This window comes from Pituophis catenifer, unplaced genomic scaffold, assembly GCF_029215685.1.
Source record: "Pituophis catenifer annectens isolate HBS135680 unplaced genomic scaffold, rPitCat1.0.hap2 SCAF_3, whole genome shotgun sequence".
In the NCBI taxonomy this organism is placed as follows: Eukaryota; Metazoa; Chordata; class Lepidosauria; order Squamata; family Colubridae; genus Pituophis; species Pituophis catenifer.
This window is the reverse complement of record NW_027256883.1, coordinates 180554896-180580449: the sequence shown is the minus strand read 5'-3', so window position 1 is coordinate 180580449 and position 25554 is coordinate 180554896. Positions and strand designations below refer to the sequence as shown.

At 36.6% G+C, this 25554-nt stretch overlaps 1 protein-coding gene across 1 annotated transcript in view; it reads left to right on the top strand.

Annotated features, from left to right (window-relative positions):
- PPFIA4 (PTPRF interacting protein alpha 4) overlaps positions 1–25554 on the top strand; it is an 85117-nt gene that overhangs the window by 38925 nt on the left and 20638 nt on the right. The window contains exons 9-16 of the mRNA XM_070941114.1: positions 187–270; positions 3377–3508; positions 5538–5600; positions 6856–6947; positions 15360–15514; positions 19611–19824; positions 23575–23815; positions 24156–24191. Of these exons, the coding sequence (XP_070797215.1) occupies positions 187–270; positions 3377–3508; positions 5538–5600; positions 6856–6947; positions 15360–15514; positions 19611–19824; positions 23575–23815; positions 24156–24191 (1017 nt within the window). The remainder of the gene's footprint in view (positions 1–186; positions 271–3376; positions 3509–5537; positions 5601–6855; positions 6948–15359; positions 15515–19610; positions 19825–23574; positions 23816–24155; positions 24192–25554) is intronic.

Genomic DNA, 25554 nt, shown 5'->3' with positions numbered 1-25554 from the left:
TATTGTTAAGAACAATTTTTCATATTGTTAAAACTTACAATAATAACAGAGGACATATAAATATAGAAATATTCTTTAAAAACTCAGAGCTTTGTTTTTACTTGGGTGGGATTCAGGTTCAGATTCAGATTCATTGCTTGAGGAGGTTGACAACCACCATTTTAGAGAATGTCTTTTTCTATGTAGGCTGAGGAAAGGCATGGCAGTATCGAAGAACGACTGCGGCAACTGGAAACTCAGTTGGAGGAGAAGAACCAAGAATTGGGAAGGGTAAGTTCTTTTTTCTAGAGAATGTAGCTTTATTTCATTTCAGGTCAGAGTATTGTCAAATTGAAAATGGTAACTTGGTGTTACTTGTTATATTTTCTTCTATGATATTAATGTTTTTTTTTTTTTTTTTTTTTTACAAATGTGGTATCACATGGATAGCTTGTTGTGAGAATGAATATCCCAAATGATTGTCTGTGGAGGTTGTCAGTCATCCAGGTCATGGTTGTTCCAAAGGTGCTTTTTCAAGAGGCAACTGGACTTTCTGATTTTTCTTTGAAGACATTTTGCTTCTCATCCAAAAAGCTTCTTCAGCTCTGACTGAATAGTGGGGAATGGAAGGATTTATACTCTTTGCAGACAGCTTCAAAGAAAAACCAGAAAGTCCAGTTGCCTCTTGAAAAAGCACCTTTGGGATCCCACATGGTTGTTTTACATCTTCAGCCACACTCTTAAGTTATGGTTAAGCGATAGGTTGTTACAATGTAGTTAAATCTGTGGCACTGAAGCAATAGAAGAAATCACTTTAACCCCATGTTTATTATATGCAAATGTATAGTTGTGTTAGGTATAGTTATCTAAATAATTAGTTTCACTTCCTGATTTAATTAAATTAATTTAATGTTATAATATCAGTTGGTCCCATCTATGATGACTTTTCTTTCTGAACCCTATTTCTACATTCCCCTTTCCCTGTTTCTGCCTGTCATGTTGTGGCCCTTCATATAGAACGGGTCACCAACCTTTTAGACCTCAGGGACCACTAAGTTCATAATTTTAAATCCTGTGGACCACTAATATGATCTGCCTAATGTCCGGCTGGGTGGGCATGGCTAGGTGGTTATGTGACTGGTTGGGTGTGGCCAACTCCTCGCCTCCCCACCTGGGCTCCTTGGGCCCCAACAGGAAGCAGTTGTTGGAGCTAACCAGCCACCACAAGTAAGAGTTGGCAAAAGAACTTGGTTCAAATTGGATCTGACCGAGAACGAGGCTTAGCTGAAGCATCTCACTGAGGACTATGAACATAGGCTTTCCAAACAGAGCGAAGACCTGTGGGAGTGCAAGGCCAGGTACTGGTGCCTGAAGGTTCAGCGGGTGAGATGGTCAGCCAGTTCCAGGCCTTGATGCAGTCCCATTGGAACAAGGTCCTCCGGCTCTTCACCACCACTGGCACTTCCCTCCAGCCTTCGCCCAAAGCCCCACACCAGGAAGCTGAAGCAGACCCCTAGTCAGAATTTCTGCCCCCCTCCGATCCACACAAGAAGATCTCGAAGGGGGAGACTCTCTGCAGCAACACAAACATCCATTGCAAGCATCCGTCCCAAGGGCCGTAGTTTGAGGACCTCTGATTTAGTGCAATATAAAAAATGCAAATAATTTTTGTGCGGACCACCAAACTTTTTTCACGGACCACCAGTTGGTGACCACTGATATAGAATACAGGTCAGAAGACTGGAGTAGAGTTAACATCGTTCCCCTGTTTTAAAGAAAGGGAAAAGTGGATCACTCAATTTGTCATTGGTATCTGAGAAAATCCTTAAAAAAAAAGATAATCAAGCAGTGGGTTTGCAAGCACTTAGAAAGGAACAATATTTTTATAATTTAGAAAAAGAGATAAAGGCAATACGTGTCAAATTTTCAGGTGACACAAAGCTAGGGAGGACTGCTAACAACACAGAAGATAGCTTAAAGGTTCAAAGGGAATTTGATAGATTTAAACTTTGAGCTTTATCCAGCAAAACACTGTTCAATGGCAATAACTGTAAGGTTCTGCATTTAGGACGAAAAAACCCAGATGCACAGGTACAAGATAGGCTGAACTTGGGTTGGTAGTAGTACTCAGGAGAAAAACCTGGTTGTCCTGTAGGGTGTAGATCAGAGGTGGTATTCAGCAGGTTCTGACCAGTTCTGGGAAACCGGTAGCGGAAATTTTGAGTACTTCAGAGAACCGGTAAATACCACCTCTGACTGACCCTGCCGCTATCTATTTTCTGCCTTCTGAGTCCCAGCTGATTGGGAGGGAATGGGGATTTTGTAGTAACCTTCCCCTGGAGTGGGGAGGGAATGAAGATTTTACAGTATCCTTCCCTTGCCACACCCAAGTCACGCCCACCAAGCCACGCCATGTCCCCCAAGCCATGCCCACAGAACCAGCAGTAAAAAAATTTGAATCCCACCACAGATTAAGCATGAGCTAGCAGAAGTTTCAGTCTTGGCCTGAATCAATAATGTTGATATGAGAAATGATACTTCTGGTCTATGATGACCTATTCAGACTGCATCTGGAATACTGTATCTAGTTTTGATTGCCATAATACAAGAGGGATACTGAAGAACTGAAAAGAGAGTAAAGAAAAACACAATCATATTGAGAGACTTTGGGCTAAATCCTATGAAGAGTAATTTAAAATAAGTGGGTATGTATAGCCTAGAGAAGTAGGCAAAAGGAAGGCATTTTATAAATTTTCCAATACTTGAATACTAGAAGAGGATGTGGATTTATTCACCATAGTTTCCAAGGGTAAGACAAGAACCAATAGATAGAAGCTTTATATAAAGATATGCAGACTTGAAATAAGGAGGATTTTCCTACTCTGAGAGCTATTAAGCAGGGGAACAGCCTCCCTCCTAGAGTTGTGGGTGACTCCATCCTTAACTCGAGGTTTTCCAACAAAAGTTGGACAGCTGTTTGTTTGTCTGTGATTTCTGCCCTAGAAGACTTCATAGTCACTTCCAACCCTATCATTCTATGATATGCTGATTAAAATTTCAACAACAGTTAATGGCGATAAATTTTTGAATGTTATTATATCCTAGAATAAATATATGCTCAAATTATAGCACAATTCACCTCTGATTTTCAGTGCATTTAATATTTATAGAGTTCTCTCAACTGGTGTTAAATTAAAAAAAAGTTTAGAGGGTAAGTCTCAACATTTTCCAGTCAATAAAATGACCTTGACATTGTTGTAAATATCTTCTTACATTATAATGGGCTAGTTATAGTGAAATAGTAATTTCTGTTTTCTTGAATCATTAAGGTTAATTTTAATGCAGTCTCAGAGCAAACTGCTTGGGAATATTTGGCTGATCTTGATATGTCCCCCAGGCCCGTCAACGGGAGAAAATGAATGAGGAACATAACAAGAGGCTCTCTGATACTGTGGACAGGCTGCTGAGTGAATCCAATGAGAGACTTCAGCTTCATCTTAAAGAAAGAATGGCAGCCCTTGAAGAAAAGGTATAGTGCAGTTCTTTTTACTATTTTATATTCAAATAGGAAAATTAATTTTGCTGATAACTAAAATGGTACCGGAATGTTCATAACCTCAAAAATCCATCTTTAAAAAGAAGCTAAGACATTTGATGGGTCATATCATAGATGTTTTGAATACAGGTAATCCTTGACTTACCACAGTTCATTTAGTGACCATTCCAAGTTACAACGGCACTGAAAAATGTGATTATGACCATTTTTCACAGTTACAATCTTTGCAGCATCTCCATGATCATGTGATAAAAATTCAGATGTTTGGCAACTGGTTCATACTTAGGACTGTTGCTGTGTCCCAAGGTTATGTGATCACCTTTTGCAACCTTCTGACAAGCAAAATCAGTAGGGGAACCAGATTCACTTAACAGTTTGGTTACTAATTTATCAACCGCAGTGATTCACTTAGCAACTGTGGCAAGACAGATTGCAAAATGGGGCAAAACTCACTTAACAAATGTCTCACTTAACCACAGAAATTTTGGGCTCAGTTGTGGTTGTAAATCGAGGACTACCTGTAGTAAATGTAGCAGCTGTATTCAAGCCAATGATTTATGTAGAAGGAATATTAGAAAATTATTGGTGCTGCCTTGCATTAGAGCACGGGAATAGGTTAGCTAGAGGGGTTGATTCTTTGCTGCCTTGGTTTTTACCAGAGTTTGCCTTCTTTCTGGGATTTTTCTCTTTGTTCTTATCATGAACTATGAACTATGAAGGTATGATTCAAATAGCTGTTGCAATAAGTATGGAATAGAATTCTGGCTTTTTAAATTTTTTTGAAATCCCTTTATTTTATCAATCCACATTCACATCTTGAATATCTGAGAAACTTATCCTGTCTTCCTCTGTGCATGTATATGTATGTGTGTGACACACAGTCACACACATACACTATCAAAAAGCCAGATTTGGCTTGTTGAGATGCAGTTGAGAGTTTATGGGTGAGAAAGGTACTTTTGATTAACTGCAAATTGGTTGACTTTTGTGATGAGGTAGTCCTACTAAATAAATATACACAGGATTACAAAATACTCATTACACATGTATCTTGATTCACCCATATAACACTATTACTGTGCAAGCTGCATTGGTTTCCAGTTGACTTCTGGATGCAATTGAAAGTTGCCACCCTTAAAGTGTCTGCACAAGTAGTAGTAGTATCTGTCCATCCAGTTAGATCTGGTGAACCAGGCTGTCTTCACATTTCTTTGCTCAGGGAATGGCGACTGCCGAGGCTTGAGAAGGGGCTGAAAGGGAGAGTCCTTCCGTTTCCCATTAAGATACAAAGTAGCGGAATAAATACTTCTGGCTACACTTAAGATAAAGCTCTATTTTTGTGTTTTTCTCTTCCTGGAGATCTGATATTGATCTTAAATGATTAAATGATTTTGGCACCCCGCCCCCATATCTTCAGTGATGCTACTAAATATACTTAAAGACCCCAAGATACTTCAGTTTCAAATTATATTTGAAAGCATGTATTGTAGTTTTTCCGATAAATTTTCAATTCATGAAGATAAACAAAGAATTATCATTATAAATTATGTATAATTGCTACAGCTCTATTATAACTGGTGAATATTATTCCTGTAGAGCACTGTGAAAAAGATTTCTGGTCCATTTTCATGAAATATTTACAATTTTTCCATTTGTCCTATGGTTAATCTTCTCTATAAGAGTTTCAGAAGTAATTAGGTAGAATAATGGCAATGGGATTGAATTAGGATCAGGCAGGGAGAGGAGAGAGATTTTTACTCTTTGGCCATGTCTATGATAATCTAAGAAGAATCATCCTTTCTTCAATGTCTGTTATGTGTATTTTTTTCTGTGATATTGTTCCTTTTAGTGTAACTAGCACTATTCCCTTGAGTATTGCTCCTTATTAATTACTTGTTTTAATAATTGTGATAAAATAAATAATTTATTTTGATGGGTATACCTTCTACGATCTTATCTCAGGCCCCTTATGTTTCTAACTACTCATCTTTTGGTTTTTAAGAACACATTGTTGCAAGAATTGGAAAATACTCAAAAACAGATTGAAGAGCAGCAGCATGACAAGGTAAATGCTATTACTAAACCTTGTGTAAGAAGTACCAGACATATATATCAGAATTACTTTTAATATATTCAAGTAACATAGTCAGAAGATATTGAATAGTCATACTGGCATGACTGATAGTTTACATAGTAATAACCAACAGTAAATGTAACTTGTTAATGAAGCACCTACTGCTTCTTTTTCTGATTAGAAAAGCATAATTTCAACCTCTATACCAGGGGTCTCCAACCTTGGCAACTTTAAGACTTGTGGACTTCAACGCTGCCTGAGGAATTCTGGAAGTTGAAGTTCACAAGTCTTAAAGTTGCCAAGGTTGGAGACCCCTGCTCTATACATATGCAAGTAAACCAAAGGTAAATTAAGTACAAAGTCATAATCTAGAAAATATATTGTTGAGCCTTCCATTCAGTAAAAATTTAGATAAACAGGTCACATATGTGAGATTTATTCTATATTTAGTTATTATTATTATTATTATTATTATTTTGCTTTAATTTATATGCCACCCTTCTCCGGAGACTCAGGGCGGCTTACAATGCGTTAAGCAATAGCCTTCATACTTTTGTATATTTATACAAAGTCAGCTTATTGCCCCCCACAATCTGGGTCCTCATTTTACCTACCTTTGAAAGGATGGAAGGCTGAGTCAACCTTGATCCTGGTGAGATTTGAACTTGCAGTAATTGCAAGCAGCAGATGTTAATAATAGTGCTTTAGTCCACTGTACTACCAAGGCTCTTTGGTAGTACAGTTATAGATTCTTCTCTGAAATAATATTTTCTATCAGTCTCAGCTTTTTTGGGTAGCACTTCAGAAATGTTCCTTCTGTCTCTTTGTACTAGTATTTTTCTATTTCCTGCTTTGTTTCATTGTTATTTGCTTGTATCAGTGGTGGGTTTCAAAAAATTTTACTATTGGTTCTCTGGGTGTTGCTTGGTGGGCGTGGCATGGCTTGGTAGGTGTGGCTTGGTGGGCATGGCAGGGGAAGGATCCTGCAAAATCCCCATTTCCTCCTGATCAGCTGGGACTTGGGAGGCAGAGAATAGATGGGGGTGGGGCCAGTCAGAATTTTTACTACTGCTTCTCCGAACTACTCAAAATTTCAATTACCAGTTCTCCAGAACTGGTCAGAACCTGCTGAAACCCACCTCTGGCTTGGCTCTGCATTTTAGCTTCACAAATGCATTCATTTTGAAAATTAGTTATAATTGCCTAGAGATTGTAGAGAAACAATTTCTGCTTTTATTCTGAACAGAGGAGGCTGTCTGATGAAATTGACAGGTTGAGGCTAGAAATCGACCAGTTAAAGGCAAGAAGTGGTCCTTTACTTGACAGTGTACATACCAGGTGAGGACAGTCATTTCTTTTTTATTTTATCAACACTTTCAGAAATTAATACTTCTGTGAGGAACATCTTTATCTATGATTCTTTCTGGAATAATAATTAAGTCTGCTGAAAAGCCTATTCGTAGGCAGTTTCTTGCACTTTTTTGAATTTTTCCCATTGTTGGGAAAAATGTGTTCATTCAAACTTGGAAAAAAACCTTGTTATCCAATAGAAACTGTTCCCTTTTATTAAATCCAATGTTATTGTGATAGATACTGTATTATTTTTATGTCTCAGAAGTAAAAAGGCTACTTTGATTCAACTGAGTCACAAATTGTCTTTATATAAGGCAGTTCGAATTCGTATTTTCCATTTATTTAGTGGTTGCTTCACAGCAGCATGCATTTTATGATAGTCCCTTGTACTTTTGAATTTTATTGGTAAGTTCTGAACTCATAAGTTTTTTAAAAAAATCATGACTAGAATCTTGCATACTTGAGAGAACAAAGGAATAATTCATAGTTTTACTTCTTTGTGTACTTTTCTGTTTCAAGGTGGGAAGAAAAGCTCACTTTTCCCAAAATAATTATTATGGGCAGAGGGGAAGGATTGGGTTCAGGGACAACACATCAAAGGACACAATGCCAGTAAGCTAGTCATCTCCTCTTAAGCACCTCTCAAACTCTTTGGAACACAACAAGGAGATCAACCTCATGATGACTCATTTATTGGCAGAAAAGTGCTATTTTTTTCAATGACAAAATGTACCTTTTGCAACTCAGACTGACTCCTGGCACCTGGAAGAGGCTCTTGCCTGAAACCCTGGAGGAAAAGCTGTTGTTCTAATGAATTGGAGTCTGATTTGGTTTAAGATAGCATTCCATTCAAGATAGGAGAATGATATGTTATCATTATCAGATAAGGAAAATAAATAGTTCTTTTTGTTTTTCATTCAATAAAATTATTTTGTAAGCCTGATCAGAGCTGATTACTAGTGGGAACATTATTTTATATAAGGAGGATATTACAGATGCCACTAATTTGGGAGCCAGACTTTGAGATTTGAAAACCCTGTGAAACTTTTACTAAATTATGAAGTAACTTGTATATTAACAACAAATAAATTTAGCATATATCCTTTATGTAGCTAAATAATACTTGACAAGTAGGGTGGTTTCAGTAGGGTTTGAGTAATCTCAAGAGACACAGAAGTACAAAAAGATCTCTTTTGAGCGAGGGATATTAATTAGACTGTTAAAGGAGATTTACAATAATGACTTTACATCTTGCTGTATGTTCAAAGAAGGTGTTTGACATTCTTTTGCATTTTCAGGCTGCGAAATAAGTCTAATAAAATTTAAAAGAAGGTGAAATTGGCTTGTCAGCTATCTATGCAGAACCGGGTATCATTATATCTCAACAGGAAGATCACCAGGAAATTGCAAGGATAGTGGCTAGACTGGTTATTAAAAAAAAAAAAATCCTACAAGAAAGAAGGGAGAACTTTTTGCATGTTTTAAATAAGAAAATCAATTGAATGATTAATTTTCCCATGTAATCATTATAAGATGATCTTTACTCAGAGAAATTTTTATCCTTATCTTAAAATCTGGATAGTTGCTGTAATTTTGGGATCCAGTAGAGGGTGCATTTATATAACATGCCAACACATTAAGTAAAGCAGCCAAACACATAAAATGCAATTGCTTTGTTTAGTTTTTATTTTGCAATGTTGCTGCAAATAGGAATAGGAATTATCTCTGTATAGTGTACTGAACTCTTTTTCTCATGTCGTTTACAATTCATATGAGAATATTACTTCAATGTAATAAAATTTGTTGAAATTATTATCTGGATTGTCAACTACTGTATGTACATTTCACTTTGTAGCTGATTGTTTTAACCATTGTTGATGCTACCATACCAAATCAGACTCCAATTCATCTGTTGTAGAGACAGTATATTATGAGGCCCTCTGCCTGAGAAAAAATATGCACTCATGCTTTATTGAAAAAGAAAATGTACAGCATTTTTGTAAGCTTGCTATTTGTTTCTTAGCAAAATGTATGAAATGCAGCTCTGTATGTTTAGTCACTGTGGTCTAAAGAATATTATTTCTGCCTAAGCTTTTTGTCTGATTAATTCCTGTTTAAATAACATTGACTTTTCCCCCTTGTTTCTAATTGGAGGAAAAGCGAGACAGATATCTCTCAATTAAGCTGTCCCTTGGTTGTATAGTTGATTAGCGGGTAGCATATATACAGTTTTGAACTTAGGAATTGATCTTCTCTTTTAATCTTCCCAGTTAATAATTATTTTTGGTTCTACACTTTTTAATTATTTTTGGTTTATTTTGGTCTCTGTGCATCACATTCCATATATGGATCCTCCATCTGTGCAAAAACCCTACCAGAATGGGTGGGGGAGTAAATTACACTTTACCAATAGAAGCAGTCTCATAGCCCTTTCCAGTAGCTACTCCCAACAGATACCTGCCATTTAATACTAGCATTCATTCTCTGTCTCTTTTTCTGCACTGACCTGGCACTGGACTGGCCATTGCTTCCTTTTTTTCATTCAAACTAAGGTGTGTGGATCAGGATTGTTCAAACTGGAACCCATTCCTATGATCTCAGAACTCTCAACTTCAGTTTATACCAGACCAAAAAGAGCCACCCATAATCAATATGCAGGGGTGGGTTCTATTTATCTTTACTACCAGGTTCGCAACCGTTTCTGACAAGCAAAGTCTATGGGAAAGCCAGATTCACTGAAAAACCATATTACTAATTTAACAACTGCAGTTTTTCACTTAACTACTGTGACAAGAAAGGTCATAAAAGGGAGCAAAATTCACTTAACAAATGTCTTAATTAGCAACAGAAATTTTGGGCTCAATTGTGATCGTAAGTCGAGGACAGGACTTACCTGTATTATAGATGGATGTCCAAGCATAAGCAAATTGCCAGAATTGTGCTGTCTTTAACCTCACCTGAAGTACTGCACACTGTCTAAGGTACACTTGATATTTTCTTTTATATGTGTTGCACAGAAAGCATGGTGAAAAAAAATGATTGCTCACCTGTGATTGTGTTCTTTGAATTGTCATTTTACGTACACATAACCCATACACATAACCCATTTGTCTGTATAGATGCTTATTGTAGTAACTGCTTTGTTTCTAGAACTGTTGTGTTTACCTTGGGAAAATCGAAGAAACATTGGGAACCATGTTGTTAGATATGCACAATGAAATAGACTTCCCATCAAAAATCTCAGCTAGAGAATATTCTAATAGGCTTCTGTGTAGATTCAGATCTCATATCTGTGAATGGATGGATGATCCTATGAAGAGCCACAGTTACAAATAAGTAAGTTTTGTAGCAAGGGACAGCAAAAAAGACAGGATGCTTTTCTAAAACCTATTTCACATAGAAACGAATTAATATTTTAGAACGTCCCATATCCAACAGCTGTTTGAATAGTATTTACCAAATTTTCTAACTTCAAATGATTATCTTTGGAGACATGCCCAAAATTATTTTAATAGCTGTACAAACTTTATAAAATTGAAATAAAAACATAAAAAACACTCTCAGTTTTGGTGTTCATCAATTCCATGCTGAGTAAATTGCACATTTAGCACTCCTTTAAACACATCCTCACAAGTCCCCCAACTGTTCAGCGTTGAGATTTCATATTTTGCTTGTAGTAATGTAACAAAATTTGTATGTGATGCAAAATAAAGTAGAACATTTAAAAAAAATAATATTGTTGTGTTTCATGTGATGAGACTTACTATCTATTGAATGTTATAGAAGGTTCCTTGTCAGGTATTGGCAGAGCATGAAGTTGGAAGTCACGTGTAAGAAGAAGCCAGTTGGTAGGGCTGAAAAGTCTTGTATCCAGTAGAGATCACAGCTGTTGCTTTTCCTTTTGATTTTATTCTCTCCAGAATGAAATGAGGCTCTCAGAAATATGCCTTGCGATGAGAGAGTGGTTGCTGGCCTGGGAGGGAGCTTAATGTGGCATATGACAAGCTTAACAGATAAACATTTAAAAGAGAACTGAGGACTTCAGTTATATCATGGGAATCATTAATTTTAAACATGCACATATACATTATTTAAAAATAAATTTCATTTTTAGACAGTACATTTCAAGTATGTTTTTAAATCACTGAAATCCTTTGGCACACTTTATGGATTTTCTAGGCCTGGGCTGAATTTTAAGTATCACCAATGGCTGCTTATTATTTAATATTCAAAATATTTCTGAATTTCTTTTGATATTCAGGTACAAATTCTTTAAATCTGATTATTTTTATTTTATTTTTTTATACCCACTTTTATCTTGAAGTACTTACATGTTACATTCCTGTTACATTTGCATATTTATTTATTATATTTACATACCATTAGATCTCTCTCTCTCCCTCCCTCCCTCCCTCTCTCTTTCTCTCCCTTTCCTTCTCCCTCCCTCTCTCTCTCCTTCTCTCCCGTCTCATACATAGGACCTACGTTAAGCACCAGGCCTTCTCGGTAGTGGCCCCCACGCTCTAAAATATGCTTCCTCTGGAGATCTATGTAATGCTCTTTCTCTCTTTCTCTCTGTCATAAATTGCACCAGTGAGGCTAAAACCAATTTCATTGTATACATGATGTACAATGACAATAAAGGCTATACTATCTATTAACCAAGTTTGTAATTTAGTTAATTGCCCTTAATTAATTGAATCTGTTCCATTTTGGTAGGAGTTTTAAAATATGACAAATAAATAAAAAAAACACTAGCAACTATATCCTACTGCCACTAATTCTTCCCTTGAGTTTATTTACAGTACATTACCCTTGATAAAATTCTATTATCTCATGATTTCTCTTTCCCTATTATTTCTCATCTATAAAATGAATCTTGTGCTGAGATCCATAGAGATGTGTTCCTGCACAATCTGGATTTGTATCTATTCCATATTCTCCATAGGACATGCCTAGCATAATCATTTTTAAAATCTAAATTAACCTGGACTTTATCATACCACAAACACTCATGCAACCAAAATGTTAGGTTGTGTCCTTCTAACTCCAAGAGCCTTCTTTTTCTCAACAATATCCATTCTTTTATCCAAACTAAACAGCAAGCTGCAAAATATAATTTAAAATCACGTAGATTCAATCCTCCTTTCCTTTGCATTTTGTAACACCTTATATTTAAGTCATGTTTTCCCCCAGCACACAAATATAGATATATCCTTCAGCCTTCTGTTAAATGGATCATCAATTGTCAAATCAGATATTGTCTGAAACAAAAGTATCATTCTAGGCAAAACTTTCATTTTTATCACAGAAATTCCTCCAGCAATGACAGTTGCAATTTCTCCTATTTTAACTTAGCCATTGAACTCAATTCCATATTTTACCATAGTTATTTTGAAATCTTACAGTTCATATTTGACATAGTGATATTCAGACATTTTACCTTCTTAATTTTAAAACCTATTTTATTCAACAATTCTATTTGCTCTTCTATTTGTTATTATATTTATCTTCTGTTTATCAATCTTGAAACTTGTTAATGTAACCATTTTTTAAAATAGTCTATTAATGTTTCAATTCCCTTTAAAGGATCTTCCAGAACAAAAAACCAAGTTATCTGCCAAAACTCTTAACAAGTGTCTTTTAAAATCTATATTCCCACAATCTTCTCACCTTGTGTTATATCTCTATTCAATATTTCAAGAACCACAGCGTGCAACCGTATTTTGTTCCTTTTAGTATCTTACATGGTTTTGTTATACCTCCATTAACAATTATTTGTGATTTCTGTGAAGTGTAAATTGATTTTACTCATTTTATAATGTTCAAAATTTATATCTTCCAAAATATTGAACAAGAAAGCCAGTTCAAATAATCAAAGGTCTTTTCCCGCATCTAAGAAAGTCAAGGTGGCTTTGTTTTCATTATATTGCTCTAAATATTCCAAAATGCTCAATGCATTTCTAAACATTGTCCCTTAACTGTCTTTTAGATAAAAACCCCCATTGATCCTCATGCATAAATTCTTGCAAAATTGTTTTCAGTCTTAATATCATCCTATAGTTTTTTATTCAAGTCAAAACTCTCCCTCTTTAAATATTAGTTCTATTGCTGACCTCTTTCCAACACTCCAACATCTTTCCTCCTGCAATATAGAGTTCATTGTCTTTTGTAAAGGTTGTAAAATCCTCAAATCATGTATAATAAAACTTGATAATCCACCTGGCCTAGGCATTCTTCCTGGTTTAATTTTTTTTAAGCTTCAGAAATTTCCTTTATTGTTATAAGTACATTCATAACCTGTCTCTGTTCCTCTGTAATCCTCAGTAAATTTTGATTCTTTAGATATTCATCTATTTTCTCTAGAGAGACATCACTTCTTTTATAAAAATTGGAACAGTATTGATCAAATTTGGTCTGGTTACATTGTCTATTAATACAATATTCCCCTCTTGTAATTTCAGTATCATTTTCTTTTCATAATTTGTATTTCAGCCATTTCCTGATTTATTTGCAATTTTTTTTTTACTTTACATAATTCATTTTCATTTCTTTTACTGTTAACATAGATAACTGTTGTTTTAAAAGGTTAGTTTATTGAGAAATACTGATAGTTACCTTCTCTGGAAATTTCTTCAATTCTTTTCTTTTTATCTCATCCAAAATAGCTTGTGTTTCTAGATTATGGATTCTAAACCTTAAACCATCAGGTATTGCAAAATTGGTTGGACTCATAGAAAGGGGAAATTAAATACTTACCTATATATTTTTTATATCATAAAACCAACTTAACACACTCTGCTTGGTATCTTTTACTAATGCTTAATTGAGCAGTAATTGTTTAACCTCAATAGTTATTTGTGCCTGCATAGGTAATATCTTTTTTGAAAATACCCCTCTGTTTTAAATAAAATAAAAAGGATTAATAATAAGTCTAAAAAATGAAGCAAGCTTTGAGCGCTTTTGTGTAGCTTCTTACAAGAAGGAAATAAGTGTATTTCTACATACTGTACATTAGATACTGTATTGTTGTTCAATAAAATTTTAAAGTAAAAAAGGGAGGGAGGGAGGGAGGAAGGAGAGAAAAACAATTGTGTCTCTGTTCCCTGGAGATGAGAAAGTATTCCTGAAAAAGGTCTTAATCTTCAGGACACCAAGTGTTTCCTCACTGATATTTAGCAGTACTCTACCCCACCTGCTACTTAAATTTATTCTTAAATGTATTTATTTATTTATTTATTTATTTATTTATTTATTTATTTATTTATTTATTTGTTTGTTTATTTGTTTATTTGTTTATTTGTTTATTTGTTTATTTGTTTATTTATTTATTTATTCTGAGCCACTTTGACTATATTTTTGTTTCAAGACTTAGAGTCTTGGAGATATTTGTTCAGCCCCCATTATCTAAGTCTCTGTTCAATATATCTAGATTATGATAATAAGATAAGTTTTTCGACAAAGGTTGCTTATTTGCTTATAAATGTATTCAGGATTTTGGCTATTTCTTAGAAAATGTTGGTATTATTGTTGGCTTAGTCTTTGATAAGGCCTTGGAGAAACAAAGGACATATCTGCTGACATTTTCCTCAGTATTTGCCCAGCATCCTGTTCTACCTTATTTTATTTTAAATAAGTCTTTTGATTAAAAATTATCCAATGGGAAGCTGGGATGCTGCAAGGCAAAGCAGCAGTCTTAAGTATAATCTATATTTCCAAAAAGACTTGATCTACACATAAAGTCAAGATAAAATTTACCTTCTCAGGACAGAATGTTCTAGGAAAAGTTCAATTTTCAAAAGTTCAACACTGAAAAGTTCAATTTTTCTACTGGATGTGGTATACAAAGATGGTCTACTAGCTTCCAGAAGTTCTTTACTGTTTCAAGAAATTTACTGTGGAGTTCTTGGTGCCTCCTGAGCTTTGTTGTTTACTTGCAGATGCTTTTCAGTACTCCGCTAGGTAGCATCCTGGAAACCACTAACCTATGCCTCTGAAAGACCCAGTCAATGCTGCTCTGAATTAAAACAGAACATCCATAGATAATGAAATAGTCTGGTTCTTTATTTTCCTTTGGTATGTCGATGGGGGTCATACTCATCATGGCAATCTTTGTGTAAGAATATCTATAGCATAGTTACAACTGCTCTAGAAATGTTTATTAGCCCCAAATTTTCACACCAGCCAGAAAAAATAAAGGACCCATCCTATCCTGTGATTTTCAATGCATAATCTCTGACAATATGTCTGTATTTTAGGATATTGATAGCAGATAAAAAATACCATATTGGATGTATTTAAATTAAGGATATCTCTATAGAAAGCTAAACTTTAAGCAATACAATTTCCATTATTTCTTTAAAATAAATATTTTTTTCCCATTTTAATTTTTAATAGGTCCCTTGTTGGAAGTACTCCTGATCTCAGATATCCCCTGAGTACTATGGTCCATCCATCCACGGACCCCTTTGCAACACCTTCTAGTCTTCATCGGGCACCAAAGAGCCGTTTTGTAGCTCTGCAGGAAGAACCCTCCAAGGTAAAACTCCTGATGTTTGCCTTGCTGCAAACCAATCTCTAGGGGGCAGCTCCAGTTACATCTTGGAGTGCACCATAAAATCTTTGTATTGGCAACAGCTGCAACAGCTGTTTTGTGTTTTTAAAATAGAGGGGGGGCACAATGGCCTTTCGCTTGGCAGTGACAGCTGCAAACCTAAACCCCTCTAAAGGAAAGAGACTCCCTGTTGTGCAGAAAGGCTACTTCACTGGATGGTGGCCAGGACAATACTTATGGGATGGGCTTATACAGAAGAAGGTGGTAAGATGAAATTTCAAAGGATCTTTGCAATACTGTGAAATCTGGAAAACAAAGAAAGAGCTCTTAGCTTTTGTATTTCAATACTTGGTTGGGATGCGGTGTTGCTATTTATTTTCTCATATTTTATTTTGTAATTATTTTCACCACCCACGTTGGAAATTTGAGCTAGCCATGTATATATTTTTTTAAAAAATTTCGGGAATCAGTGAACTGCTCAAATAAGTATTATTTATTTTGGGTAAAATGATATATTGAAATAAATAGATATCTTTTCTGTGTGCTTCTTTGAAACTACAATTTTGAAATTAATTATATTTCTGCCTATTTTTTAATCATGTAATTAAGTCATTCCTCAATCCAATGCACTCAGTATCATAGCAAATGTATTAACAATTCTTTTTATTAAGAAAATATTTTTCATGGAACTCAAGACACCAGTACATACATACATACATACATAGATACATACATATATACATAAATTAAATAAATATATTTCCAAACTGCTTCCCATAAATCTTGAGAGTTGAAAGGGTCAAATCAGCTGCAGAATAAAGGGTAAAAAACTTCTTAAATTCTAATATAAATATTAAAATTCTGTATAGGGCCTGCAACTCCCATATAAAATCAGACAGCTGTAAAGTTAATAAAGGATCACTACCTGCTTTTTGAGATAAACTAGGTCAAGAAATAAATGCCACATAATAATTACTGTAATAATTACAGTATTACTGAATTAATATTGTTATAGAGTATAATAACAGAATCTTGAAAGCCTGACAGAGGTTTTCGCTCTCTTCTCTTACACTAAGGAGGATCAAGGCAAGGCAAATTCTGAGTTTGTCGCTACTCTGTTCTATCTATCCAGGCTAAGCTGATGTTTACACAAAGGTTTGAATTCCTTCTTCAAGGAATCTTCTCAGAGTGCCGTCGGTCAAACAATGTTGACTGGCGGCCCCCAGGGGGAGAGCCTTCTCTGTGGGGGGACCTGCCATCTGGAACGAGCTCCCCGCGGAGATATGGAGGATCCCGGATCTGCGCACTTTCCGCCGCACCCTCAAAACATTCTTATTCCAGCAGGCTGGTCTGGCCTAACCTCCTTTTTTAATTGTTTTTAAATTGGTTTTATAATTGGGGTGTTTTAAATCTGGCCAATGTATTTAATGTATTTTAAAGGGTTTTTAACGTTTGTATTATGTATATTTTACTTTCTGGCTGTTCACTGCCCTGAGTCCTTCGGGAGTAGGGCGGTATATAAATTTAATTATAAATAAATAAATAAATAAATAAATAAGTCCACCTCCATACTCCTCCACAATCACTTTACTATGAACCATTACTGTATCCACCCAGGTTTTTGAGTATCAACTTCAATCATTCCCAGCCTATAAAGCGTATTGTAAGATATTTGTTTATTATTAAATTTATTTGCTGCATATTTAGCCACAGGCAACTCTGAGTGGTTTACAACGTTAAAAGCAATAAACCATGAAAAAACATATATTTCTAATAACACAAATTATTATTAAAAGTAGGAAGGGAGGGAGCAAAATGCATTGTGGGGGGGAGATGGTCCATCAACCACCTTCAGCATGATACTCCCCCATTGGGGGCCCAAGCCAACTGGCAGAGCCAGGTCTTCAGGCTCTTTGCCTGAAGGTCAGGAGGGTGGGATCAGATCTCACCCTAGGGAGCAAAATGTTCCAGAAGGCAGGAGGCATGGCAGAGAATTTTCTTCTCCTGGACCCCATCAGCCAGAATTCCTTGATCAATGGGATTTACAGTATCCCTCCTCTCCCAGCACTGGTGGGGCAGGCCAGTCCTATTGGGGTGAGATAGTTCCTCAGGTAATTTGGACCTCATGCCATGCAAAGCTTTAAAGGTGATCCCACAAACCTTGAATTGCTCCTGGAAGCAAATTGACAACCAGTGCAGTTTGTGGAAGAGTGGTGAAACATGGACCACTGCGGGGACCCAAAGATTGCCCATGATGCCAGTTGTAGATTCTGAATGCTCTTCAAGGTTAGCCCCATATAGCACTTATTGTCACGAGGTAGGCTATAATAGCAACTCTAAGTTGTGTCTAGTCAGAGTCATCCTTCATTTTACTGCAGTGGTGCGCTAGCATCTCTTAACCCTTTCCAGAACCTGCCACTCCCCTGTGAACCATGGGGAAAGTCAGGTGTGATGGATCTGGAGATGCGCAATCTTGTCCAGTCCCTAGCTGCCCTTTGATTCCAGGATGTTACCAAGGCTTTGGCAGAACTGTGCCGCAAAGTCTCTGAGATATTTCACAGTACCCTCTGAAACTCAATTGAGTCCATCAGTCTCTGGAGGTGAACCTCTCAAATGGACCTGGCCTCCCTGTGGAGGGGGCGACATAAAAAAGTCTCAAGGACACCAGGGCGTGATATGACCATTGCAGGAGGGATAATATTAGATTTGATCTTCTTTTTGGAGCAGTGGCAATGCAATCTCTTCAGATTATGTTGCCATTGCTCCAAAAAGAAGATCAAATCTGGTCTGTTACCACTGTCCTGAGTCAGACCTGAAATGATCTGGGATAAGCCCATGGCCTTCATAATGGTCATACATTCCTAAGCCGCTTTTGAGGCCGAACCCAGGGATGGTAGATTGAAGTCCCCCCAAACCATAAGTCTGGAGAAGAGAGCCCTGAGATGGCCTCTAGCATCTCAGGTTGTAAGATAAGCAATCTGGAACATCTGGAGTGGATGAAATTGCTCACCCAGAATCCAAACTCATTATTTTAAGAACTGAGATTCTTGGTTGAATCAGCTGAAAGTCAAAGTAATCTGCTTGTTAACCTGATAATTTAATATTTTCTTGTCTAAATTGCTGAGGGGTATTGTTTTGCTGTTTGTATATCTATAGCATTATAAATACAATTTTATGCTTTTTAAAGTGTTTGCATAAAACACTTAAGCCAGGAGACCCTATTCCATGGACCGGCACCAGTCCGTTTGCACCGGGCAGCACAAACAAACGAAGCCCCATCTGCAGGATGCAGGCAGTATGCAAAACCACGTCCCCTCTAGTCCGCAAAAAAACCTCTCTCCACAGAACTGGTCCCTGGTGCCCAAAGGTTTGGGGGCTGATGACTTAAACCACTAAAATTAATGTTCCACAATATAGCTTATTATGAGTAAAATGCAGCTGTTTTACTAAGCCAGAATCTGTGCCCCAACCTGTACTCAAATATCTGAAGCATTGAAGAATTATTGAAATCCCCCCCACCCCGCTTTTTGTTTCTTTCCTGGCTTTATGTCTGCATACATGACCATTCTTTAACAGAATAACTGAGTTGGAAGGGACCTTGGAGGTCTTCTAGTCCAATCCCTGTTCAAGCAGGAAACCCTATGCCATTTCAGACAAATTGTTATCCAGTCCCTTCTTAAAAACCTTCAGTGTTTTTAACCCACAACTTTTGGAGGCAAAAATTCTTAACAAGCAGTCAAACCAAGTTCATAAGGCTTGGGAGAGATAAACTCCCAATGGAGTTTAAGGGAATGAGTAATGTGGAAATTAAATCTCTGGCACAGGCTTGCTCTTTTGCTTTGCAACAAGATGAAGGCCTGCACTGTATGCTATGCATTCCTTTCAAATGCAGGAGATTCTCAAAGAACTAAATCTATCTTCTGAAGGCCCTGTTCTCAGCAGAATTTTCTTGTTTGCTTAGGTGAAACATTGGAATCATTTAAATTACATACATAACAATCCATCATCTCAAACAGATATTTCAGCAAGATGGTGAAATTGGTATTGCAATTATGTGGGAATCATACCTTACGTAGGATACTTTATGATTTTTTGTGTCCAGGATTGGGAACATGGTCAAACAAGTGGCATCCTGAGTACTTCAGCTCACAGTTTTGATAGTGACCCGGAGATTTCAGATGTTGATGAGGATGACCAAGAGACAGTCTTCAGCTCTATGGACATGCTGTCTCCCAGTGGGCACTCTGATGCCCAGACTCTTGCCATGATGCTGCAGGAACAACTGGATGCCATCAACGAGGAGATTAGGTATCTACATCAGGTGTATATATTCTGTATATTTTAGCTGATTTTGTATGTGTCCAAGGACTGGATACAAAAGTGTGAGATTTGTCTCCAAGAAATAAATTAGGAAGACATTGTCTGGATTGATACTTCCAAATGTTTGCATGTAGATGATAAGGAATTCTGTGAGCGGTAATGAAATGTTTGAGAGAAAATATATGAGCAGTTTGATTGGACTGCCCCCCAGAAATAGCACATTTATTTATCTCTAATACCATCTCTCCAAAGATCTCGGTCTGGGTAACACAATGCAAAATCTATACTTTCTGTAATAAATGAAGAGTATTAAGTGTGTAATTTTAGTTTCTTTCATTGCTAAAAAAAAATGCTGCTGGAGGAACAGACCAAGAGGAGATATTTTATGGAAAATCGTTTGAAGTGTGTGTTGTTGCTGTGCTTTGTTAATTTGTCCTGTCTATGTTCATATTTATCTATGTAGATTGTGTATTCCTGCTGGGACACAGGCATAAGCCCTGCAACACATTTTTTCTAAATCAGCACACTCATTCTCAAAAGCATATGTCTTCATTTTGCTTAAGCTATGAAAAGGAAGGGAGGGAGGGAGGGAGGGAGGGAGGGAGGGAGGGAGGGAGGGAGGAAGGAAGGAAGGAAGGAAGGAAGGAAGGAAGGAAGGAAGGCAGGCAGGCAGAGAGGTGGTCTCCATTTCACCTATACCCAAGTATTTCAGCACCAGAGAGATTTCTTTGGGGAAAAATGGATAGTGTCAGTAAAGTGAAAAGGCTGTCATCAGGGGTGTGAAAGAGTATAGTAGATTGTCAGAGAAGGTTGAGAGACTACCACTTAGAAGAACCTGCAAGTCCAATCTAATGGTGTATGTATTTGGCAGCAGGCCTCATTATACAGGCATATTGGCAATAGCTGTGGTGATGTTTAGCCAGGAATTAAGATCTGCCCAGCTCCTACTGGATGCTTTTAGCTGCAGGTATATATGCTATCCTGTATGCTTGCTGAGCATCACCCTTCATGGCCAGTTGGTTTGTGTAGCTTGGTTGACATGACAACCGGTTTCCACAGGCAGCTGCCTGTTTTCATGCCTGGCTGGTGCTTTCTGAAATGTAAATCAGCTCTTACATGTATTCCTGTATTCACCATTCCTGTAAAATTGTGCTAGACCTGCTCAAAAACGTATCGAGTACTTGGGTGAAAATATATGTAAGTGTGTGTGTATTTGAGCGCATTAGGAACAGTGTTATACAGTGATCTTCACAGCTAACTGTAAGAAAAGGATATGTTGTTATGAGTGCAACAGAACAGGTTTCAGTTGAGACTATTTCGGTGTTCCATTCTGCTTTTGTTCACCATGCCATTGACTTGTCAGCTGGTTTCTTGAGGTTCTTTGACATGCCTATGCACATATACATACACTTACACACATCACTCTCCCAGAACTAGGCAGCTGTTTAGATCTAGCCCAGGTAACAACCAGGGGTGAAATGCTACCAGTTAGCTTTGGTTTGGGCGCACCGGTAGTGATAAAAACTACCGGTTCGGGCAAACCAATAGTAAAAAAAAGCTATGGGTTTGGTCGAACCGGTAGTTAAAAAAAACTACCGGTTCCTCTGAACCGGTATTTCCGACGATCAGCTGTGCTACGCAGTTTAGCTTTGCTAGAAAGCAGGAAATCCTGTGGCACAGCTGACCCCCCCCCCCCCACTGTTCTATTTACCTTCCAAAGCCTCCTTTTGGCACGTACTATGCATCCACACACAGCATGCATTTGGCACACACCGCGCATGCACGGACAGCGAACCATTAGCAAACCGGTTCAGATTTCACCACTGGTAACAACCTATTGTTACGGAGTATCTTTCTGCTGGGCACCTATTATTTAGGCAACTTGAAGAATGGTACAGAATGTTTATTTTGTTTTAAATATGACCATTAAACTGTCTTCATGGTTATAATAGTTTTGGGTGAAAGAAGTGGGCCTGGTCTTTACTTGGTAGGTTCCTATGACCAATTCTATTGCATCACAGTCTTGAGGAGACCAATTAATGGTTGCTTTCCCTATTCAACAGGTGGAACAGAAATTTTGGTGGGGGAGGAAGTGTCTTGTTCCACATTCAACCTGTAAGGGCAGCATTGCTTGCTAGCGTAATTATAAGGGAAAAGGGAGACTTGTTCCTGGAAAAAAGCTAATTAGGCTGGCATACATTTTGCCACCCCAGAAATTGGAAGAAAGCACATTAAATATGAGTAGGTAGTAGGGAAAAATATTAAATGCATTCTGGGTGGCTCCCATTTTAATAGCATTTTGGAGGTCCTTGAAAATCTGGTATTGGACAAAATGATAAATCTAAACAACAATAGAACTTACCCCAACTATCTGTTTGCTGGGTTTACCATCTTGTGTTTTCTTTGCTTGTATTTATTTATTCGTTGTTTTTTGCTGATGGTGTTTTTGAATTGTATTGTATTTTATCTTCTTTCTTATGTTATAAGGTAATAGAGTTTAATGATACCAAATCAATTAAATTAAAATGGTTGTCTGGATGAGCTCTTAGTTCAGTTGCCTCAGACCCATGGGTTGTTCCAAGAGGACAGTTAGAGCATGATGTAGCGTGGTCCACAATTACTGATTGTTTCATGAATGAATATTAGTTTTAATTGTTAATTGTCATGAGTCCTTGTGTAGTATAGAGATACAAACATAAAAACAATAAATGAATAAATAAGGTGAACCAACATGGTACTAAATAGGTATATCTTATCCCAGATGAATCTACTACCAAGTCAGGTAGAAGTTAATGAGCAATTTTATTTCTGTCACAACCTTAATCTTATAGTTGAAAATCCATCACAAACATTTTTTGGCTCTGCTGCCTGCAAGAGATTAAAAAAAAAAAAAAAAACTAATGACAAATATGATTTAACAAAGGTTTGCCTAATGTGTGCAATGACATACAGGAAACAAATCATATGATTGTCTTAATTTTGTAATGGAAATTACATTACATTAATGTAGTAATAAAGTTATACTGATGATTTTCCAGAAAATAAAATATAGCCATAGATTAAAATACAAGGAGATTCAATATATGGAGTCATTTGACCACATCACAGTTTTGAGCTATTAAAAAAAAGTTGACTTTTCAAGCATTTTGGATTCTGAGAACATAGAAAACGTGGACTATAAATAAGGAGTGCATCAGAACAGTTTTAGGTTGTATGGATAAATATTTCAAAATATTATTTTAAAAATGAGCTCTTGTATCTGTTTGAATAAACCCAACTACTACTTAGATGGTTCCAGTTTCTTTTGGTGTAGTATATAAGCATGTTATACCGAATTGCTCTGTGAACTAGAATTGTGTTTAACATACAAATCTTGAATGCTTCTATCTGTCCCTCCTTATGAAACATAGTAAAATCCCAGTTGAGATTAAATTATTTTATGTATTTTTATATTTTGTCTTGTCTTGTCTTGTCTTGTCTTGTCTTGTCTTGTCTTGTCTTGTCTTGTCTTGTCTTGGTTGTTTTGTTTTGTTTTGTTTTGTTCTGTTCTGTTCTGTTCTGTTCTGTTCTGTTTTGTTTGTCAAACATGTACAAGATAGCAACATAAACAGAGCAAGTAAGTACAGATAGGAATGGGGTGAGGTCCACAGTAGACAGTTTGAGGTTGAAGCTGAGAGGGTTTGAGGCTGTAACAAGGGAGTCGCATAGAGCATTCATTCAAATTATGATCTGGTCTAGAATGATCCAGGAGGAGAAAGAATCAACTGAGCTGCGGGCTGAACAGTTGGAGAGCCGTGTCACCAGTGGTAGCATGGAAGCCCTAAATCTGACCCAGTTACGCAAGAGAGCATCCATTCCCACATCTTTAACTGCCCTGTCTCTGGCAAGCTCATCTCCTCCTGTCAGTGGACGTTCTACTCCAAAACTCACCTCTCGCAGCACAGCTCAGGACCTTGATCGGATATGCAGTATGACCCTGGTAAGAGTTGAAAAATAAATAAATAATAAAAAGTGTGTTCCACTGGGAAGTGGGATTTTTGGTGGTATGCTATGCTGCCATTATGTTCTATAATGGTCAGCTGTATTGCCCAACCACGATGGCCTTTAGCATTTCTAATTTGTTTCTATTTAAAATCTAAAGCTATTTAGTCCAATATTACAATGCCACATTTTTTTTCTCTTGACAAGTCCTCCACCATGGCTGTTGCTCATAGTTTCTTTAGCCCTCTCTAGTCCCAGTTGTATTGAATAGTGTGCCATCTGCTCCCTAGGGTAATTTTGAGCTAACTTCCACTGTTTTTATGTCACTCTTTTGACAGCCAAGTGACTTGAGGAAACACCGGAGGAAACTACTTGTGAGTCTGTCCCTTTCTTTGCTCTTCTTTGTAGATTTATGTTCATGCTCCTTTTCTGTATCTGTATTTTGTCATCTTAAACAAGCACAATCTAATTTACAACATTGCAATTGTAGTCTTCCAAACAATAAAGTTATGCTGAAAATATTTTAAAAAATAAAGCAATGTTTACTCAGGCTATTATTTGAAAATGTGTCATTCTCAGATGCGGATAAAATGTTACCATACTGTATAGCTCTAGTCCTGTAGGTGGTTTCCTTCATCCTACATATAGATATAAATGGTCTACCATAAATACAGAGCTATAAGTATTGCAGTATTCTTTTCCAAATTAAGTTTTGTTGCTGAGAGCTCATGCGTTCGTTTCAAGCCATTCCGATCATAACAGATTGCTGCTGGGAGGTTGTAAGTAGTAATTATTTATATATAATGGATTCATATAATTAGTACTTATATCAACTTACATAGAATCCATGTTGCTGTGCTTATTTGTAAATTGTTAGAATGTTTACAATATCACACTTTTTCCAAGAGTGAATAGATATATGTATTTGATTTGTTCATGTATGCTTCAAGTAAAGTTATCTTGAGTATTTGCTAGCATAGAAAGGCAGGGTATATATTAAACAAGTTAGTAGGTAAACATTGAAATCCAAAAGTCCCAAATGCAGACATTCAATATGCACCTAACTATGTAATACAGTAGGAAGTGTGTTAAAAAAGTAAATTAGACAGGAAGCTTTAAAGCGAGTATTTTGAGATATTAAAATAATTAAAGGATAAGATTTTGTAAGATAAAGGCACATGGTGCTAATTTCCCATAACTATATCCCACCCCATAAACTACAACAGATTAGAGAATATTGCAAGTCTTAGGTTGTAAATAGAGAATATCTTTCGTGAGAGGTGGAGAAGTTGAAAAGTAGGTTTCTCTTCATTGTATTTCTGCTTATTTAAATTGGGACTTGGGGTTTGATATTTAATCCAGATTTTCCTTTAGGACAGTGCTATTCGTGCCATATTCCTGCTATTTCTCGCATGCTTTCACCTGCGTCTCCCTTTTATACATCTTTGCATTAAACTAGAATGCCTGATCATTCTGTGTTCAGAATAAATCGATTTGTGCCCAATTCCTATTTTAGAAGTAGTTTTTCTCTGCTAGGGGTTTATAATTTATTTCTCTTTTAGAAAGGTCACTGCTCTTTATTTCTGGATGCTTAAATAACTTTATTTGTAGTGTCAAATTCTGTTTATTTTAAGAAGAATGGTTTGTGTTCTAAGATATGCTGAATCGGTTTCTTTGCTGATTTGCCAGTGAGAGTTCAGAAATTTCTATGAGTGAGAATTGTGAACGTATTTTTAT